The sequence below is a fragment of the Leopardus geoffroyi genome, chromosome B2, assembly GCF_018350155.1.
Source record: "Leopardus geoffroyi isolate Oge1 chromosome B2, O.geoffroyi_Oge1_pat1.0, whole genome shotgun sequence".
NCBI classification, from domain to species: domain Eukaryota; kingdom Metazoa; phylum Chordata; class Mammalia; order Carnivora; family Felidae; genus Leopardus; species Leopardus geoffroyi.
In genome coordinates this window covers 105,156,687-105,173,119 of record NC_059332.1, presented here as the reverse complement: position 1 = coordinate 105,173,119, position 16,433 = coordinate 105,156,687, and the positions used below count along the sequence as shown (strand labels likewise).

Sequence of the window (16,433 nt, the reverse complement as noted above, 5' to 3'; positions counted from 1 at the left end):
ACAAAACATTTCACCTTCAGTCTTATGCTCAGGAGTAAAAGATGTAATGCACTGGCGATAGCAAACTTCTAAATGTGCCAGTGAGATGCCAGTGATGAAATCTGAAACTACTACTGCAAATCATAATTACAATGATCTAAGCAGCAGAGACACATTTTTAATTTTTTTTTAATGTTTATTTATTTTCGAGGGAAACAGAGTGCGAGCAGGGGAGGGGCAGAGAGTGAGTGAAACACAGAATCCGAAGCAGGCTCCCAACACAGAGGCTGATGCGGGGATCTAACTCATGGACCACGAACGAGATCATGACCTGAGCCGAAGCCGAACGCTTAACAGACTGAGCCACTCAGGCACCCCCTTTTTTTAAATGTTTATTTATTTGGAGAGAGACAGCAAAAGCATGCGCATGAGCGGAGGAGGGGCAGAGAGAGAGGGAGAGAAAGAACCCTAAGCTGGCTCCACATGGTCAGCGCAGAGCCCGATGCAGGGCTCAATCTCACAATCCATGAGATCATGACCTGAGCCAAAATCAAGAGGTGGACATAACTGACTGAGCTACTCAGGCGCCTCGGAAGAGACACATTTTAGAAACAACTTCCTACTTCCAGTTCAAATTCTAAAAAACCCCATTATAAAAAAAGCCTTCCTAGAATGAGTTATTTATGATGTGGCATTTTATAACTTGGAGATGATGATATGTCCTGGATTTACAAAGTTGATTATTACTGACAATGGTGCCTGAACCAGTTTATCTCTTCCAACCGTGGCAGATACATACATCACCAAACTCAACTCTACTTGCTATTTAATTGATAGGTATAACTTGATCTTCACTCTCACTCAGTTCCCATTATAACTAATAGTATGCCTTTCTCAAATTCCAAATGTCTGAGTCCTACAGGAAGCAATACATAGGCCTTGCATTAAACATCTTTACTTTTCAGTTTGAAGTACATAAAGGTCAGATATTACAGTACTTAAATCACCAAAAATTCTTCATCTTCCTTTCCTATGAGACTCTAGTCCACTGACATTGAGTCCTGCTTCATGCCTATGAGCAACTGAGTAATAAAATACACTTTTGTAGGGGTGCCTGGGTGGCTCAGTCGATTAAGCGGCCGACTTCGGCTCAGGTCATGATCTCGCAGTCCGTGAGTTCGAGCCCCGCGTCGGGCTCTGTGCTGACAGCTCAGAGCCTGGAGCCTGCTTCGGATTCTGTGTCTCCCTCCCTCCCTCTCTCTCTCTCTCTCTCTGCCCTTCCCCCACTCATGCTCTCTGTCTCTCAAAAATGAATAAATGTTAAAAAAAAATTTTTTTTTTTATTATTTTTTTTTTTAATTTTTTTTTTTCAACGTTTATTTTATTTTTGGGACAGAGAGAGACAGAGCATGAACGGGGGAGGGGCAGAGAGAGAGGGAGACACAGAATCGGAAACAGGCTCCAGGCTCTGAGCCATCAGCCCAGAGCCTGACGCGGGGCTCGAGCTCACGGACCGCGAGATCGTGACCTGGCTGAAGTCGGACGCTTAACCGACTGCGCCACCCAGGCGCCCCTAAAAAAAATTTTTTTTAAGAAAATATACTTAATGTTAAGTACAGGCCAAAGAATAACTCACGCTCTCGGGGAGAGGCAGGGAAGGCTTCCCAGAACAGATGACATCTGAAATATCTTTACAATAAGTTTGAACTCACTAAGAAGAAAAGGGGCAAGATAAAGCAACTATAGGTAGAAATATATGCAAAGGCAGAAAGAAAAATAAGACTTTGAATACTTCTAACCGGAACAAAAGATTCTTGAGGAAAAATACCTAGAGATATCATAAATGAAGGCCAAACAGAAGGACTGTATAGGCCAACCTTTTCCTCTAAGCAACAGAGAATCCTCAAAGGATTTTAAGGAGAGAAGTGTCATGATTACACATGAGTTTTAGGAACGTCAGCTCAGGGGCGGTGACTAAAGGCAGTAAAAGAGAAAGACAATGGAGCAGGGAGACAATGTAAGAAACCACAACACACACCCAGGTAAAAAATGATAAAACCTCCACATCAGGAGGAAACAGCTTTTGGTGAGTGATTGGACATGAAGAGATACTTGATCTGTTAGACACAGTAAGGAGTCAAGAATGAGTGAAGACAGTAAAACTTCTAAAGTGTAAGAGAGACTGAGACACACACAGCTTTTTGGTTCCAGAATTTCTCAATAACAGAGGAGAAAAACAAGCTAGTAACATGCGAGGGGGATAGATGAGGATATCCTTGCTGGGTCTGTTTGTTTGTTTGGGGGGTGGGGGGGAGTTGTTTGTTTGAGACTAACAAATATCTTGGAACCAGAATGCAATAAAATACACAAAACAAAATGCTGAGTGTCCCTAAGGGTCCAGCTCAGGTTAAAAACTATGATTTAGGGGGGAAGGGTTAAGACAGCAGAGCACATGAAGACCCTGAGCTTGTCTCAGTCCTTGAAACACAGCTAGATCAGCACCAAATCATTTTGAACACCTAGGAAATTTATCAGAGGATTAATGCAGCAATCTGCAGAAAGTAACCCACAGAAATCGGCAGGTATGTGGTACAGAGGAGGTGAACTGGGGGAGAGAAAAGCCACGGAAGGTAGGGAGCTATTTTCGCAGAGAGGGAAGAGAAAAAGAAAGGGGGTGAGTGCAGCACATCAGGATTGTGCAAGAAAAGCACTCCCCCGAAAGTAGCTAGAGAGAAAAAGAAAGAGTGAAAATATTCACAGGGGACTGAATAAGAAATCTGTTCACCTAAACCCTTCATGGGGAGAAAGGAGGGGTGTCAATACCACCAGGATTCTGTTAACAGTGCAGCGCAGAATCTCAAGTTCCAGAGCTCGGTGCCCGGCATTGTTCTGGTGAGGAAGCAGGGCGAATCCCCAGGAGCAGGCAGTGCAGTCTGAGGGGCCTGTGTCCCACACAGGGAGAAGTGTATCTCCTGCTTGGAGAGCATTTGGTAGCAGCCATATCGCCTCCCCATAAGCAAAAGATCCCAGCAGACCCTGGAGAGCAGTCACAGTCACTGATACTGGGACAAAGACACCAGACTGCAGTGAAAACTGGCCCTAGCTGCGTGTTGCATTTGCCTTAATCTCTGAACCTCTGCAGCCGTGCAATCACACGAACATCTTCTGGGGTAAGCAGGCACCCAGCCATTGCTCAGTGAGACCCTCCTCCAGAGTTAGTGCAGGTCCAAGCCACAGGAGTCTCTCTCTCAAGCATGCGGTTTTGAAACACAGTCTAATCTGAGATAAAACTCTGGAGGGAAGTGCCTGCCACCTGGCAGGCAAACAGCCAGGGTAGAGGCAGGAAGTGGACGGAGGCCTGAGATACAGGAGGAGTTTTTGATGGCAGGTTGGTGAGAATGCAAAGTTCCCGCGCCAGAGACTGGTGAGCTGGCTGAAGCCAATTCCACTTCCCAGGAGCACCCACACAGATCCACCCCAGTAACCTAAGCAGCACCACCTAGCGGAGAACGGAGCCATTACATCAAGCCCCGCCAAATGCCCTTCAAGCACATCCCCTAGAATAGCACAAGCTTCACTGTTGGCTGGTTAGCGTTTCATTAGTGTTTCATTGTTGGATGGTTATAATTTATTTGTTCGTTTTCTTTGTTTCTGTTTTTACTTAAATAGTTCTCTTTTTTCTTACTTTTCTTTCTCTCTCTTAGATGCAGAAAGAGAAAAAATTATTTTACTTTGTTTTTATTTTTTTACATTTTTTATTATGTTTCATTTTATCTTATTCTATTTTATTACACAAATTATTTTTCATTTTTAAATTTCTTACTTTTTTTTTTCTTTCCCTTTTGTCCCTATTCTATCAAGCCTCTTTCAACAAGCAGACCAAAACACACCTAGGATCTAACTTCCTTTGTTTTTTCTTGTTTTAATTTTTTTATTTTATTAATTTTTCTTCTTCCTCCAAAATGACAACACAAAGGAATTCACCCCAAAAGAAAGAACAGGAAGAAATAGCAGCCAGGGACTTAACACATATATGTTAGAGCAGAAATCAATGATATCGAAATCAAAAAAACAGTATAACGGATCAATGAAACCTGGAGCTGGTTCTTTGAAAGAATTAACAAAATTAATATGCCCGTAGCCAGAGTGATCAAAAGCAAAAGGAAAGGACCCAAATAAATAAAATGAAGAATGAAAGAGAAGCGATTACAACCAACACTGCATAAATATAGACAAGAGACTATCATGAGCAGTTTATATGCCAACAAATTGGGCAATCTGGAAGAAATGGACAATTTCCTAGAAACATATAAACTACCAAAACTGAAACAGGAATAGAAAATTTGACAGACCCATAACCAGTAATGAAATAGAATTAGTAATCAAAAATATCCCAACAAACAAGAGTCCAGGGCCAGATGGCTTTCTAGGGAATTTTACCAAATATTTAAAGAAGAGTTAATACTTATTCTTTAGAAGCTGTCCCAAAACATAGAAATGGAAGGAAAACTTCCAAACTCACTCCACAAGTCCACCATTACCTTGATTCCAAAACCAAAGACCCCACTACAAAGGAGAACGACAGACCAATTTCCCTGATGAACATGGATGCAAAAATTCTCAACAATATACTAGCCAACTGGACCCAATAATACATTAAAAGAATTATTCACCATGATCACGTGAGATTTATTCCTGGGACGCAGACATATCAATATCTATAAATCAATCAATATGAGACATCACATTAATAAAAGAAAGTATAAAAACCACATGATCCTCGGGGCGCCTGGGTGGCGCAGTCGATTAAGCGTCCGACTTCAGCCAGGTCACGATCTCGCGGTCTGTGAGTTCGAGCCCCACGTCGGGATCTGGGCTGATGGCTCGGAGCCTGGAGCCTGTTTCCGATTCTGTGTCTCCCTCTCTCTCTGCCCCTCCCCCATTCATGCTCTGTCTCTCTCTGTCCCAAAAATAAATAAACGTTAAAAAAATTTAAAAAAAAAAAAACCACATGATCCTCTCAAGAGATGCTGAAAAAGCATTCAACAAAATACAGCATCCTTTCTTGATAAAAACCCTCAATAAAATAGGGATAGAAGGATCATACCTCAAGATCACAAAAGCCATATAGAAAAGGCCCACCGCTAATATCATCCTCAACAGAGAAAAACCACGAGCTTTCACACTAAGGTCAGGAACACGACAAGGATGTCCACTCTCACCACTGTTATTCAACATAGTGTTGGAAGTCCTAGCCTCAGCAATCGGTCAACACAAAGAAATAAAAGGCATCCAGATTGGCAAGGAGGAAGTCAAACTTTCACTCTTTATAGACAACATGATACTCTATGTGGAAAACCCAAGACTCCACACAAAAAAAATGCTAGAACTGACACATGAATTCAGCCAAGTCACAGGATATAAAGTCAATGTACAGAAATTGATTGCATTTCTATACACCAATAATGAAGCAGCAGAAAGAGAAATCAAGGAATCAATCTCATTTATAATTGCACCAAAAAACATCAAATACCTAGGAATAAACCTAACCAAAGAGATGAAAAATCTATACATTAGAAAACTATAGAGAGCTTATGAAAGAAACTGAAGACACAAAGAGATGGAAAAAACATTCCATGCTCATGGATTGGAAGAATATTGTTAAAATGTCGATACTACCCAAAATAATCTACATATTCAATATAATCCTATCAAAATAACACCAGCATTCTTCACAGAGCTAGAACAAACAATCCTTAAATTTGTATGGAACCAGAAAAAGACCCCAAAGTAATGCTGAAAAAGAAAATCAAAGTTGGAAGCATCACAATTCCAGACTTCAAGATGTATTACAAAACTGTAATCACCAAGACAGTATGGTACTAACACAAAAATAGACACATGGACCAATGGAACAGAATAGAGAACCCAGAAATGGACCCACAAACATATGGCCAACTAATCTTTGACAAAGCAGGAAAGAATACCCAATGGAAAAAAAAACAGTCTCTTCAGCAAATGGTGTTGGGAAAACTGGACAGCGACATGCAGAAGAATGAACCAGGACCACTTTCTTACACTATACACAAAAATAAACTCAAGATGGATGAAAGATCTAAACGTAAGACAAGAAGCCATCAAAATCTAAAGAAGAAAGCAGGCGACAACCTCTTTGACCTTGGCCACAGCAACTTACACGTCTCCCGAGGGAAGGGAAACAAAAGCAAAAATGAACTATTGGGACCGCATCAAGATAAAAAGCTTCTGCACAGTAAAGGAAACCATCAGCAAAACTAAAAGGCAATTGATGGAATGGGAGAAGATATTTGCAAATGACAAAGCAGGTAAAGGGTTAGTATCCAAAATCTATAAAGAACTGATCAAACTCAACACCCAAAAAACAAATAATCCAGTGAAGAAACAGGCAAAAGACATGAACAGACACTTTTTCCAAAGAAGACATCCAGATGGCTAACAGACACATGAAAAGATGCTCAACATCACTCATCACCAGGAAAATACAAATCAAAACCACAACAAGATATCACCTCACAGCTGTCAGAATGGCTAAAATTAACAACTCAGGCAACAGATCTTGGCAAGGATGTGGAGGAAGAGGAACTCTTTTGCACTGCTGGTGGGAATGCAAACTGGTGCAGCCACTATGAAAAACAGTATGGAGGTTCCTCAAAAAATTAAAAATAGAACTACCCTACGACCCAGCAATTGTACTAGGTATTTATCCAAAGGATACAGGAGTGCTGTTTCGAAAAGGCACATGTTTACAGCAGTACAATCAACAACAGTCCCAGTATGGAAAGAACCCAACTGTCCATCAACTGATGAATGGATAAAGAAGATGTGGTGTACACGTGTGCGCGCGCGCGCACACACACACACACACACACACACACACACACACACACACACTGGAATATTACTTGGTGATCAAAAAGAATGAAATCTTGCCATTTGCAACAATGTAGATGGAACTAGACTGTATTATGCTAAGCAAAATAAGTCAGTCAGAGAAAGACAAATATTGTATGATTTCACTCATATGTAGAATTTAAGATACAAAACAGATGAACATAGGGAAGCAAAAATAATATAAAAACAGAGAGTGAGACAAACCATAAGAGACTCTTAAATACAGAGAACTGAGGGTTTCTGAAGGGGCGTTGAGTGGGGGGGAAGGGCTAAAGGGGTGAGGGACAATGAGGAGGACACTTGTTGCGATGAGCACTGGGTGTTATAGGCAAGTGATGAATCACTAAATTCTACTCCTGAAATTATTATGATACTGTGATATCCAATGAACTTGGATTTAAATTAAAAATAAATAAAATAAAAAGAAACATGATTTAGCAGGGAGGCCACAACAAAATTTTTTTTTAATTTTTTTAGAAGTTTACTTATTTTTTGAGAGAGAGAGAGAAAGTACGAATAGGGGAGGGACAGAGATAGAATCCCAAGCAGGCTCCAGACTGTCAGCATGGAGTCCACTGTGGGGCTCAAACTCACAAACCATGAGATCATGACCTGAGATCATGATGTGACCTGAAGTCAGATGCTTACCTGACTGAGCCACCCCAGGGGTACCTCAACATTGCTTCTTAACCTTTCCCAGGAGCTAGTCCAGGAACAAGGTTGAAAGACCAAAAGCTGTAGTACCCAACTGGCAAGACAGGCATGAAGAAGGCTAATGAAGTGAAGAACTCTAGGATGCTATCAGAAGTGTGACTGTGTATTGAGCCCAGTTTAAGAAACACACAAAGGCCATAAGCTCTAGGAGGGCAGGGAAATTTGTCGATATTGCCATATCCTCAGCAGCCAGGACAATGCTTAGCTTATACTAGGGGTGCAATAAATATCTGTGTATGGATGAATAATGGATGGACAGAAAAATGAAAAGGAGTAAAGTTTAAGATACAAAGAAGAAGGAAAGCACAAGGAACTAAATGTTCCAGATAGTAAGAATTGTATGAAATTTAAGATTTTTGGTTAGAAGGCATGAGGAGTTTCAGATTTGAGGTTTTTATAAAGTCCCATGACCATGAAATATAGTTTCCACAGATTTCTGATACTAGAAAGTTGAGTAAATCGGGTGTTACAGAAGCCTGGTTTACTAGTTATTAGAGGTGAATGTAACCATAGCTATTTACGGCTATCTTTGATGTTGTTTAACTTACCAGAAAACTTTAAAAAATACATTACTAGAGGTTAGTGTATTAATTGATAAAACATTACAATTTATTCTTCAAAATGTATTTGACTATAGTCTTTGGAGAAAAATTTTACACTAAGTTAGAACTTTGATTTTCATGGTTTAATATTAAAAATAGTGGATTACACACACATGGAATTTTAGCATTTTCTTACCATCCTCCAAAAACTGGATATCAGATGTGTCAAGATTATGGTCTGTTTCAAATAGCTGTTTCCCTAAAAGAAATAAGTATGTTAATTTAAACACACCTTTCCTCTATGTTCCATAGTTTCCCATGTTTCCAAATTTTCCTCCATCTTCCCAAACCCTTTAAAAAGTATAATAATCCAAGAAAACAAGTCTGAAAACTTATTTTTGTAACTTCTAATAAATGTATCAACTCAGTAAGTAGCTAAGAAGCATGTGATATGTATTTGCATTAAAATGGAAGAAGTGAAAACCCAGTCTGCTTTAGAGTCCTAGAAAAACAAATGCATTGGACTCTACCACTCCTAATGCCTGTCAGATTCTGAAGGTCATATAGCAGCTGTATCTCATGATCTATCCGTTGTAATATTTAGATCAAAGATAAGCCATAAAAATTAATTCTAATTATAAACAAAGAAATATCATCATGTACACAGAACGCTTTCTTTTTGTCCTAGATCCCTAAGTACATTCTTTTCTTAAAGAAATTTGTCTATGTGATCATCTTGCTGTGTAAGAATTAGATAACTGGAGGGAAAGTCTGGGGGAGGGAGTCTCATACCACTTAATTTATTTTTTCCTGCTTGCTCTTCTTCTTTCATTCGTTTCTTTTTAATTTCCAAGAGTTCTGCATCAAACTTGGCCTTCCAACTTAAGAAATTCTCAATTGTAACAGGAGTGCCATGAAATAATTGCTTAGAAAATAAAAAAGACATGTGGCCAGATGAGACATTTATAATCTATAACAGAATTGTAACTTATAAAAAAATAATGTATAGTTCTCAATTTTACCTGCATGAGCTCTACTAACCTTTAATAACTGATTATTAATTAATTACTCATGCTATGTAACCAATGCAGTGAGGGACTTCTAACATTTTACTTAGTAAAGCCTAAATAAAATTTACTTTTATTTTGTGATTGCCAAAAGATGTACTGAAATTTCCAAAAACAAAAACAAAACCAAACCCACCAACTAACCAAAAAAAACCAAAAAAAAACAGATTAAAAGAATAATGAAAGAAAACCCAGCTTTATCATATACCTTTTCAGCTTCCTCCGCTTCTTTTTCTTTTTGTTTCTTTTCTTCTTCTCTTCTAGTTTTTATTTGATCTACTATTTCATTTAATTTTTCTTGCACAGCTGTCACTAAAGTAAAGATCATCACCATACCAAGATTTTCTTCTGCCTATGTAACCAAAAGAAACAAAACAAAGGTTGTAGTGAGAAACATGCTTTTCAGAAAAATTAAAAAAATTAAACAATGAAAAATATTTCATTGTTATCACTAAATCCCATACATTTATAATATGATTACTAATTCAGTTGCACCATAAGTTCGGACACTTGGATAAATGATCATTTAAGAAGTAAGCACAGATATACATGTAGATGAATAATTATATTTAAATTTTAAAAGATACGTAATTTGCTACAACTAACCTGAAACAGACATTTTACTAAATTCTGTTAAATAATCACAAATGTAGGTAGAATTCAGAAAACATTTTCCTACAGCAGCTAGTAATATGAGTTTTCCAGCATATTTTCATGATTTTAGATCTTTTGAGGTACTTTAAGAGCTATGGGAATAAACTGAACTTTGAGGCCAAAGTGATTTTCTAATATACAATAATAAAGAATGTAGGTACTTTTGTGATTTATCTTTACCTACCTTTTTTTTCTTCAGTTTGACATGGCTTAAAATCAAATATAAAAGCTCTCCAACTCATGAAAGGGGTCTATAGTTGCCCTTAAACGATACAGGTTTGAATCGCATGGGTCCACTTACACGCAATTTTTGTTTTCAATAAATACAGTATAGTACTGTAAATGTATTTTGTCTTCCTTATAACTTTCTTAATAAAATTTTCTCTAGCTTATTGTAAGAATATAGTATGCATGTAGTACATATGTCATACAAAATATGCATTAATTGACTATTTATGTTATAGTTAAAGCTTCCTGTCTGTTAATAGTTTTGGGGGAGTCCTAAGTTACACGCAGATTTTCGACTGTGTGGAAGGTCAGTGACCCTAACCCTCTGTGTTGTTCAAGGGTCAACTGCGATTCAAAAGCTATCCGGAAGGTGGTCATTTCAAAGCAGAATAAAATAAAACAAGATACCTTGCTTATCCACAGAAACAAGACACACATGCAAAAAAAAAAAAAAAAAAAAAAAAAAATTCCAAAATATACAAGCCAGAACCTTAATCCTAGAAGCAGAAGAGATTTCCAAACATTCCTTTGACAGGCTGGACTCAGCAGCATCTGAGTAAGTATTTCATCTCCTGGGCCCTCTGTGAATACAAAGCTTCAAGCCAGCTTCTCTTCCCTGGAGCTTTTCTTATGGTGTGTCTGTCCATGCTAACTATTCTAAATCTGACACTAAACAAACCTCTCTCCCAAAGACCAAATCCATATTAAAACTACCCAGTGGACAGCAATATGATGTCCCAAAGGCATGTCAACACTGAAACCATCATCTTCTCCAAAAAACCTATTTGTGTTCTCTAACTCAGGGAACCAACCATCCACCCGGCATGAACACTCACATCACATCATAAATTCTATCACCACCTCTAATCTATTCTTACATATCATTTAAGTCTCTATCAGCACGGTTATTACCCTAACCCAGGACACCATCAACTTCAACTTGGAATATTACAAGAAAATCCTAACAGGTTTTCTTAAAACCTGTGGTCTTGTCACCCCTGACATCAACTTCTCTGGCCACTCAGTACACACCCAAAACTGATCTTGTCAGTGTCTTCGTTAAAACCCCTCAATAGTTTCCCAAACCCACCAGGAGCAAGACCATAGTTTTAAAATAGTTCAAAAGACCCTTAGGGAATGAATCGCTTTAGTTCCATCATATAGTATCAATAACCCCAAATTTCTAAGCTCAAGAAATTTAGTATGACTGAAGTTCTGGAAGGAAATAATGAGCTCTTCTCTCTCACTTACATGACACTTAACAAGCTTGCTCCTCTACCTTAAAACTCTACTCTTTATTGCCTGGCAAACTCTTCCTCTTGAAAGCTTCTCCAGTGCCTCAAGCCTATGTCCACTCTTGTAATCTTGTACTTCACCCATCACAGCACTTTTCACACAGAATAATAATTTCCAATGTGCTAGTCCACATTCCTCACCAGAACATAAAATCTATTATAGGGAGGACTGTGTCTGCCTTAAGTCACTTAATCTAATGCTTAATACATTTCAAAAACAAATCCCAGTAGGATCTCTTTTTTAACAACCTAAGTATTCCAATAGAAAAGCAAAAAAAGGGGGCATGTGGGTGGCTCAGTTGGTTGAGCGTCCGACTTTAGCTCAGGTCATGATGTCACAGTTCGTGAGTTCAAGTCTTGCATGGGGTTCACAGCTGTCAGCACAGAGCCTACTTCGGACCGTCTGTTCCCCCCCTACCCCCGTCCCTCTCCCATTCATGCTCTCTCTCTCAAAAATAAACATTAAAAAAAGAAAAGAAAAGCAAAAAAAGAATCATTCATGGAACTAGAAAACTAGAAGTCACACAACAGATTTCCCTATCACTACTAACTAAAGAATTTCAAATTATGATTCTACACTATCTTCCATCTTGTCATCATTTTTTCTTTCCAAATGAAAAAATCTAATGTTAGCAGATGGAGGCAGACACCTCAAGGGCTACAATGAGATCATAACATGGCACAATCATTCTGAAGGTCAATTTGGTAGTGTGTATAAAATTAAGTAGGCATAACTTTTAATCCAGTAATCTTACTTATAGAAAACACTGAGCTAGTATACTCATCAATAATATACTTTTCATCTATTCAAAAAATAGCTAAGTGTCTACTATGTGCCAGGCACTAAGGATTCAATGGAGACTCTGCTCTAAGGATTTAAGCACCTGGGTGGCTCAGTCGGTTAAGCGTCCGACTTCGGCTCAGGTCATGATCTCACGGTTTGTGAGTTCAAGCCCCATGTCGCGCTCTGTGCTGACAGCTCAGAGCCTAGAGCCTACTTTGGATTCTGTGGCTCCCTCTCTCTCTGTCCCTCCCCCACTCACGCTCTGTCTCTGTCTCTCAAAAAATGAATAAACGTTAAAAAAAAAATTTAAGGGGGGCCTGGGTGGCTCAGTCAGTTAAGCATCCGACTTAAGCTCAGGTCATGATCTCACAGCTCGTGGGTTCAAGCCCCATGTCAGGCACTGTACTAACAGCTCAGAGCCTGGAGCCTGCTTCGAATTCTATGTTTCCCTTTCTATCTTCCCCTCCCTCACTCGTGCTCTCCTCTCTCTCTCTCAAAGATAAACATTAAAAAACAATTAACAACAACAAAAAATTTTTTAAAAAGAATGTTCAAAGACTTAAATATTAAATCAGGCAAAAATGAGAAGTAATTAAGTTGTTTCAAAAAAGATGTGTATAATTACACATATAGTGAAATTCTATGCGGTTATCAAAAATGATTCATATACATGTTTACTTAAATGGAAAGATACCCACATATATTGTTATGTGAAAAAAAGGATATTATGATACATTATGTATAGAATGATTTAAATTGTGGTAGAAGAGGGGTATTATGAATATAAGCATAAGAAAAAAGTCTGGAACTATATCACACCAAAATGTTAATAGGTAGTTATACCTCACTGGTAAGATGAAGAGTATTTTTAATTTTTTTCTTCATGAGTTTCTGTATTTTCTGGAGCTTTAATAATATGAATTTATTATTTTGATAACTAAAAATCAATACTATTTTGAGAGAAAAAGTACAAATATTCCCTCAGTACATCTGATCTCAGCTAAGTAGGAGAAAGAGATCAAAACTTTTCTGAAAGGAAGGAGCTGGAGTATAAAAATATAAAACACACAGAAAGCAATCACTCAGATCAAATAACTTACATTAGCATATGACTGAATACAAGCAAGCATGTATCCCAGGTTCTCTGCAATGTCTTCAAATGAAGCATTTTAAGCCAAATATTAGAATTAGTATAATTTCATACTGAGTGGCAGAGTGAACACAGCCCAGGATAAGCATAAATTCATGTTTAATATATCTTCTTTTACTCTTCATTCTCTAATAGCCCCAGATATTTTTCAAATATCAGCATTCAGAGGACAAACAATCCTTGAAATATACCAGTCACATTTAAGGTATAGACAGGGCTTCTGCCAACTCTTGTTAGAAGAAACAAACAGTACTAGGACTTCTGTTTATAACATGGTGGAGTTAAGATTTTACTTGTCCTCCCTACTTCCTACTTTAAAGAACCCGTGAAAACTCTTTACCCAAGCAAGAGAGAGCTTTAAATACTGGTTAAAACCAGACTGCAGGTAGCCTATCCCACCACAGAACTAGCCAAGAACTTTACAGTACCCATTTTTTCTTCCATACACCCACGCCCCCCACCCCCCATCTCAGAGGGATCATAAACCCTTGTTGCTGCTTGTAAGCTTGGGGAGAAGGAAAGATAAGAAGAAAACAAAACAAAACAATCACCAGTCCTCATCCGATTACAAGCAACTAGCCTGCAACAGGTCAGAGGGGTTGGGAATTTTAGTTTTTTTTAAAGTCAGAATTTTTAACCACACATGGGACTGGAAATTCTGAGAACCACATCAAAACTGCATTTAAACTTAAAGTACCTATTAGATATTTTATTAACTAAAAGTCATGAGGGGACACCTGGGTGGCTCAGTCAGTTAAACGTCCCACTTCAGCTCAGGTCATGGTTTCTTGGTTCATGGGTTCAAGCCCACATCAGGCTCGCTGCTGTCAGTGCAGAACCAGTTTTCAGATCCTCTGTCCCCCTCTCCCTCTGCCCCTCCCCCTCACATGCATTCACTTGCTCTCTGCCTCAAAAATAAAGAAACATTTAAAAATATACTTTATAAGTCATGAGGCTGACTGGGTTTCAAACCAGGATATAGGCACAACTTTTCTTACTCAAATTTTAAATGTATGAGACACAGAAACTAAAAATGTTTGTGAATATATATATATATATATATATATATAAAGAAACAGATACATCACAAATTCTCCCTGTTCAGTGTACTGGTTATACATATTTAATAGCATTTTCTAACTCTTAAAATTAATGTATACTCTTTAATGCCAGTTAAAAAAAATGCTACTACAAAACTTATTTCCTTACCTGTAATGCTAACAGTTTTAAAATGTCTGAGACATCATTATCTTCTAGATTTTCCTGGGAGAATATTTCATAAAGAGGGGCTTCATCTGGGTATTTTTCACTGTATGTAAACTTGAGGGTAGTCTGGACAGCTAAAGACATAAGAGTTTGAAAATGAATATCTTATAATGTAAAGTGCAGAGAGGTCACCATCTTTGTTGAATCAATCATTAATTTACAATGTGTCAATCAAAAGTAGCCCAACAGATTTTCCTGCAAAGAAAAACAAGGCTACTATGAAATCAGACAGATAATCTAGGATAAATAACATATACCACAAAGATAAGTGAAAATAAATCATGGGAATAAAAAAAATCACCTCTAACACATGAAATACATTTATTACTTATGAGTATTTTACCATATTGCATGTCTAAGAAAGAGAATGAATAAAAGCCTCTCTTTTTGAAACCCTTCTTGGGGCTCCTGGGTGGCTCAGTCGGTTGAGCATCTAACTTCGGCTCAGATCATGATCTTGTGGTTTGTGAGTTCAAGCCCCGCGTTGGGCTTTGTGCTGACAGCTCAGAGCCTGAAGCCTGCTTTGGATTCTCTGTTTCCCTTTCTCTCTGCACCCAACTCCAACTCACACTCTGTCTCTCTCTCCCTCTCTCAAAAATAAATATTAAATAAATAAATAAATAAATCCTCCTTAAGACAAACAAAAGGCACAGAATATAACACACAGAAAAAGTACTACCTAACAACGTGGATGGAATGAGAGTATATTATGCTAAGCAAAATAAATCAGAGAAAGACAAATCTCATATGATTTCACTCATATGCAGAATTTAAGAAAAATAGATGAACATAGTGGAAGGGAAGGAAAAATAAGATAAAAACAGAGAGGGAGACAAACCATCAGAGACTCTTAAATATAGATAACAAACTGGGGGTTGATAGAGGGGAGGTGGGTGGGGGGATGGGCTAAATGGGTGATAGGCATTAAGGAGGGCACCTGTTGGGATGAGCACTGGGTGTTATATATAAGTGACGAATCACTAAATTCTACTCCTGAAACCAACACTACACTGTATGTTAACTAACTTGAATCTAAAACAAAATAAAAACAAACAGAAAAAAAGAAGAAGTACTAACTTGGGCTCATTGTAAGGCCCTACCAGAGCCAGAGCCCAGGGCAGAAGATCTGGTGTTAGCCCTGGAGTCTTTATTTCTATCTGCACATGCTAGCAGGGCATTGTTAAGGGGTTGCTGCTAGATGACAAGGTTTTGAACTGGATGGTTTGAGAGGTTGTCTGAGACACTTTCAACCTGACTCATCTATACATTGTCACTTCTTTTCACCTGTGTCATGCATACATCTGACACTTGTATAGGAGTGAGATTCTCACAGGCACATCAGTGCAACGTATCTCTCTACAGCCCAGTCTGGTGAATTCTCAATTCCACCAGGCAATTTGCAACTAAGCAGCAGTGCTTAACATTCTGTATTAAAACTTATTAATCACAATGATCCTTTGTCTATACTTTGCCTTTCTTATAACTTACATTTTAATTTTTTTTTAAGTTTATTTATTTTTGAGAGAGAGAGAGGCAGAGCACAAGTGGCAGAGGGGCGGAGACAGAGGGAGACACAGAATCTGAAGCAGGCTCCAGGCTCTGAGCTGTCAGCACACAGCCCAACGTGGGGCTCGAACTCATGAACCGTGAGATCATGACCGGAGCTGAAGTTGGACACCCAACCATCTGAGCCACCCAGATACGCCATAACTCACATTTTGATTATTAAAACCTAATTTTGATAATTTTAACTCAAATCCAGATTCCTCTCCATGAAAGGGAAAAAGAAAAACCTTGAAATATGCAGGTTTGAGATTTTCTTTT

General features: G+C 38.4%; 1 protein-coding gene across 5 annotated transcripts in view; it reads right to left on the bottom strand.

Annotated features, from left to right (window-relative positions):
* The window catches only part of RWDD1 (RWD domain containing 1), a 28,730-nt gene that overhangs the window by 302 nt on the left and 11,995 nt on the right, over window positions 1-16,433 (bottom strand). For 3 of the 5 annotated variants that reach the window (XM_045499351.1, XM_045499355.1, XM_045499356.1), the window contains 4 exons: window positions 14,553-14,683; window positions 9,441-9,584; window positions 8,958-9,090; window positions 8,362-8,424 (listed from right to left, as the gene is read on the bottom strand). In XM_045499351.1, coding sequence (XP_045355307.1) covers window positions 8,362-8,424; window positions 8,958-9,090; window positions 9,441-9,584; window positions 14,553-14,683 — 471 coding nt within the window. The remainder of the gene's footprint in view (window positions 1-8,361; window positions 8,425-8,957; window positions 9,091-9,440; window positions 9,585-14,552; window positions 14,684-16,433) is intronic. The other 2 variants (XM_045499354.1, XM_045499352.1) reach the window with 1 other exon arrangement.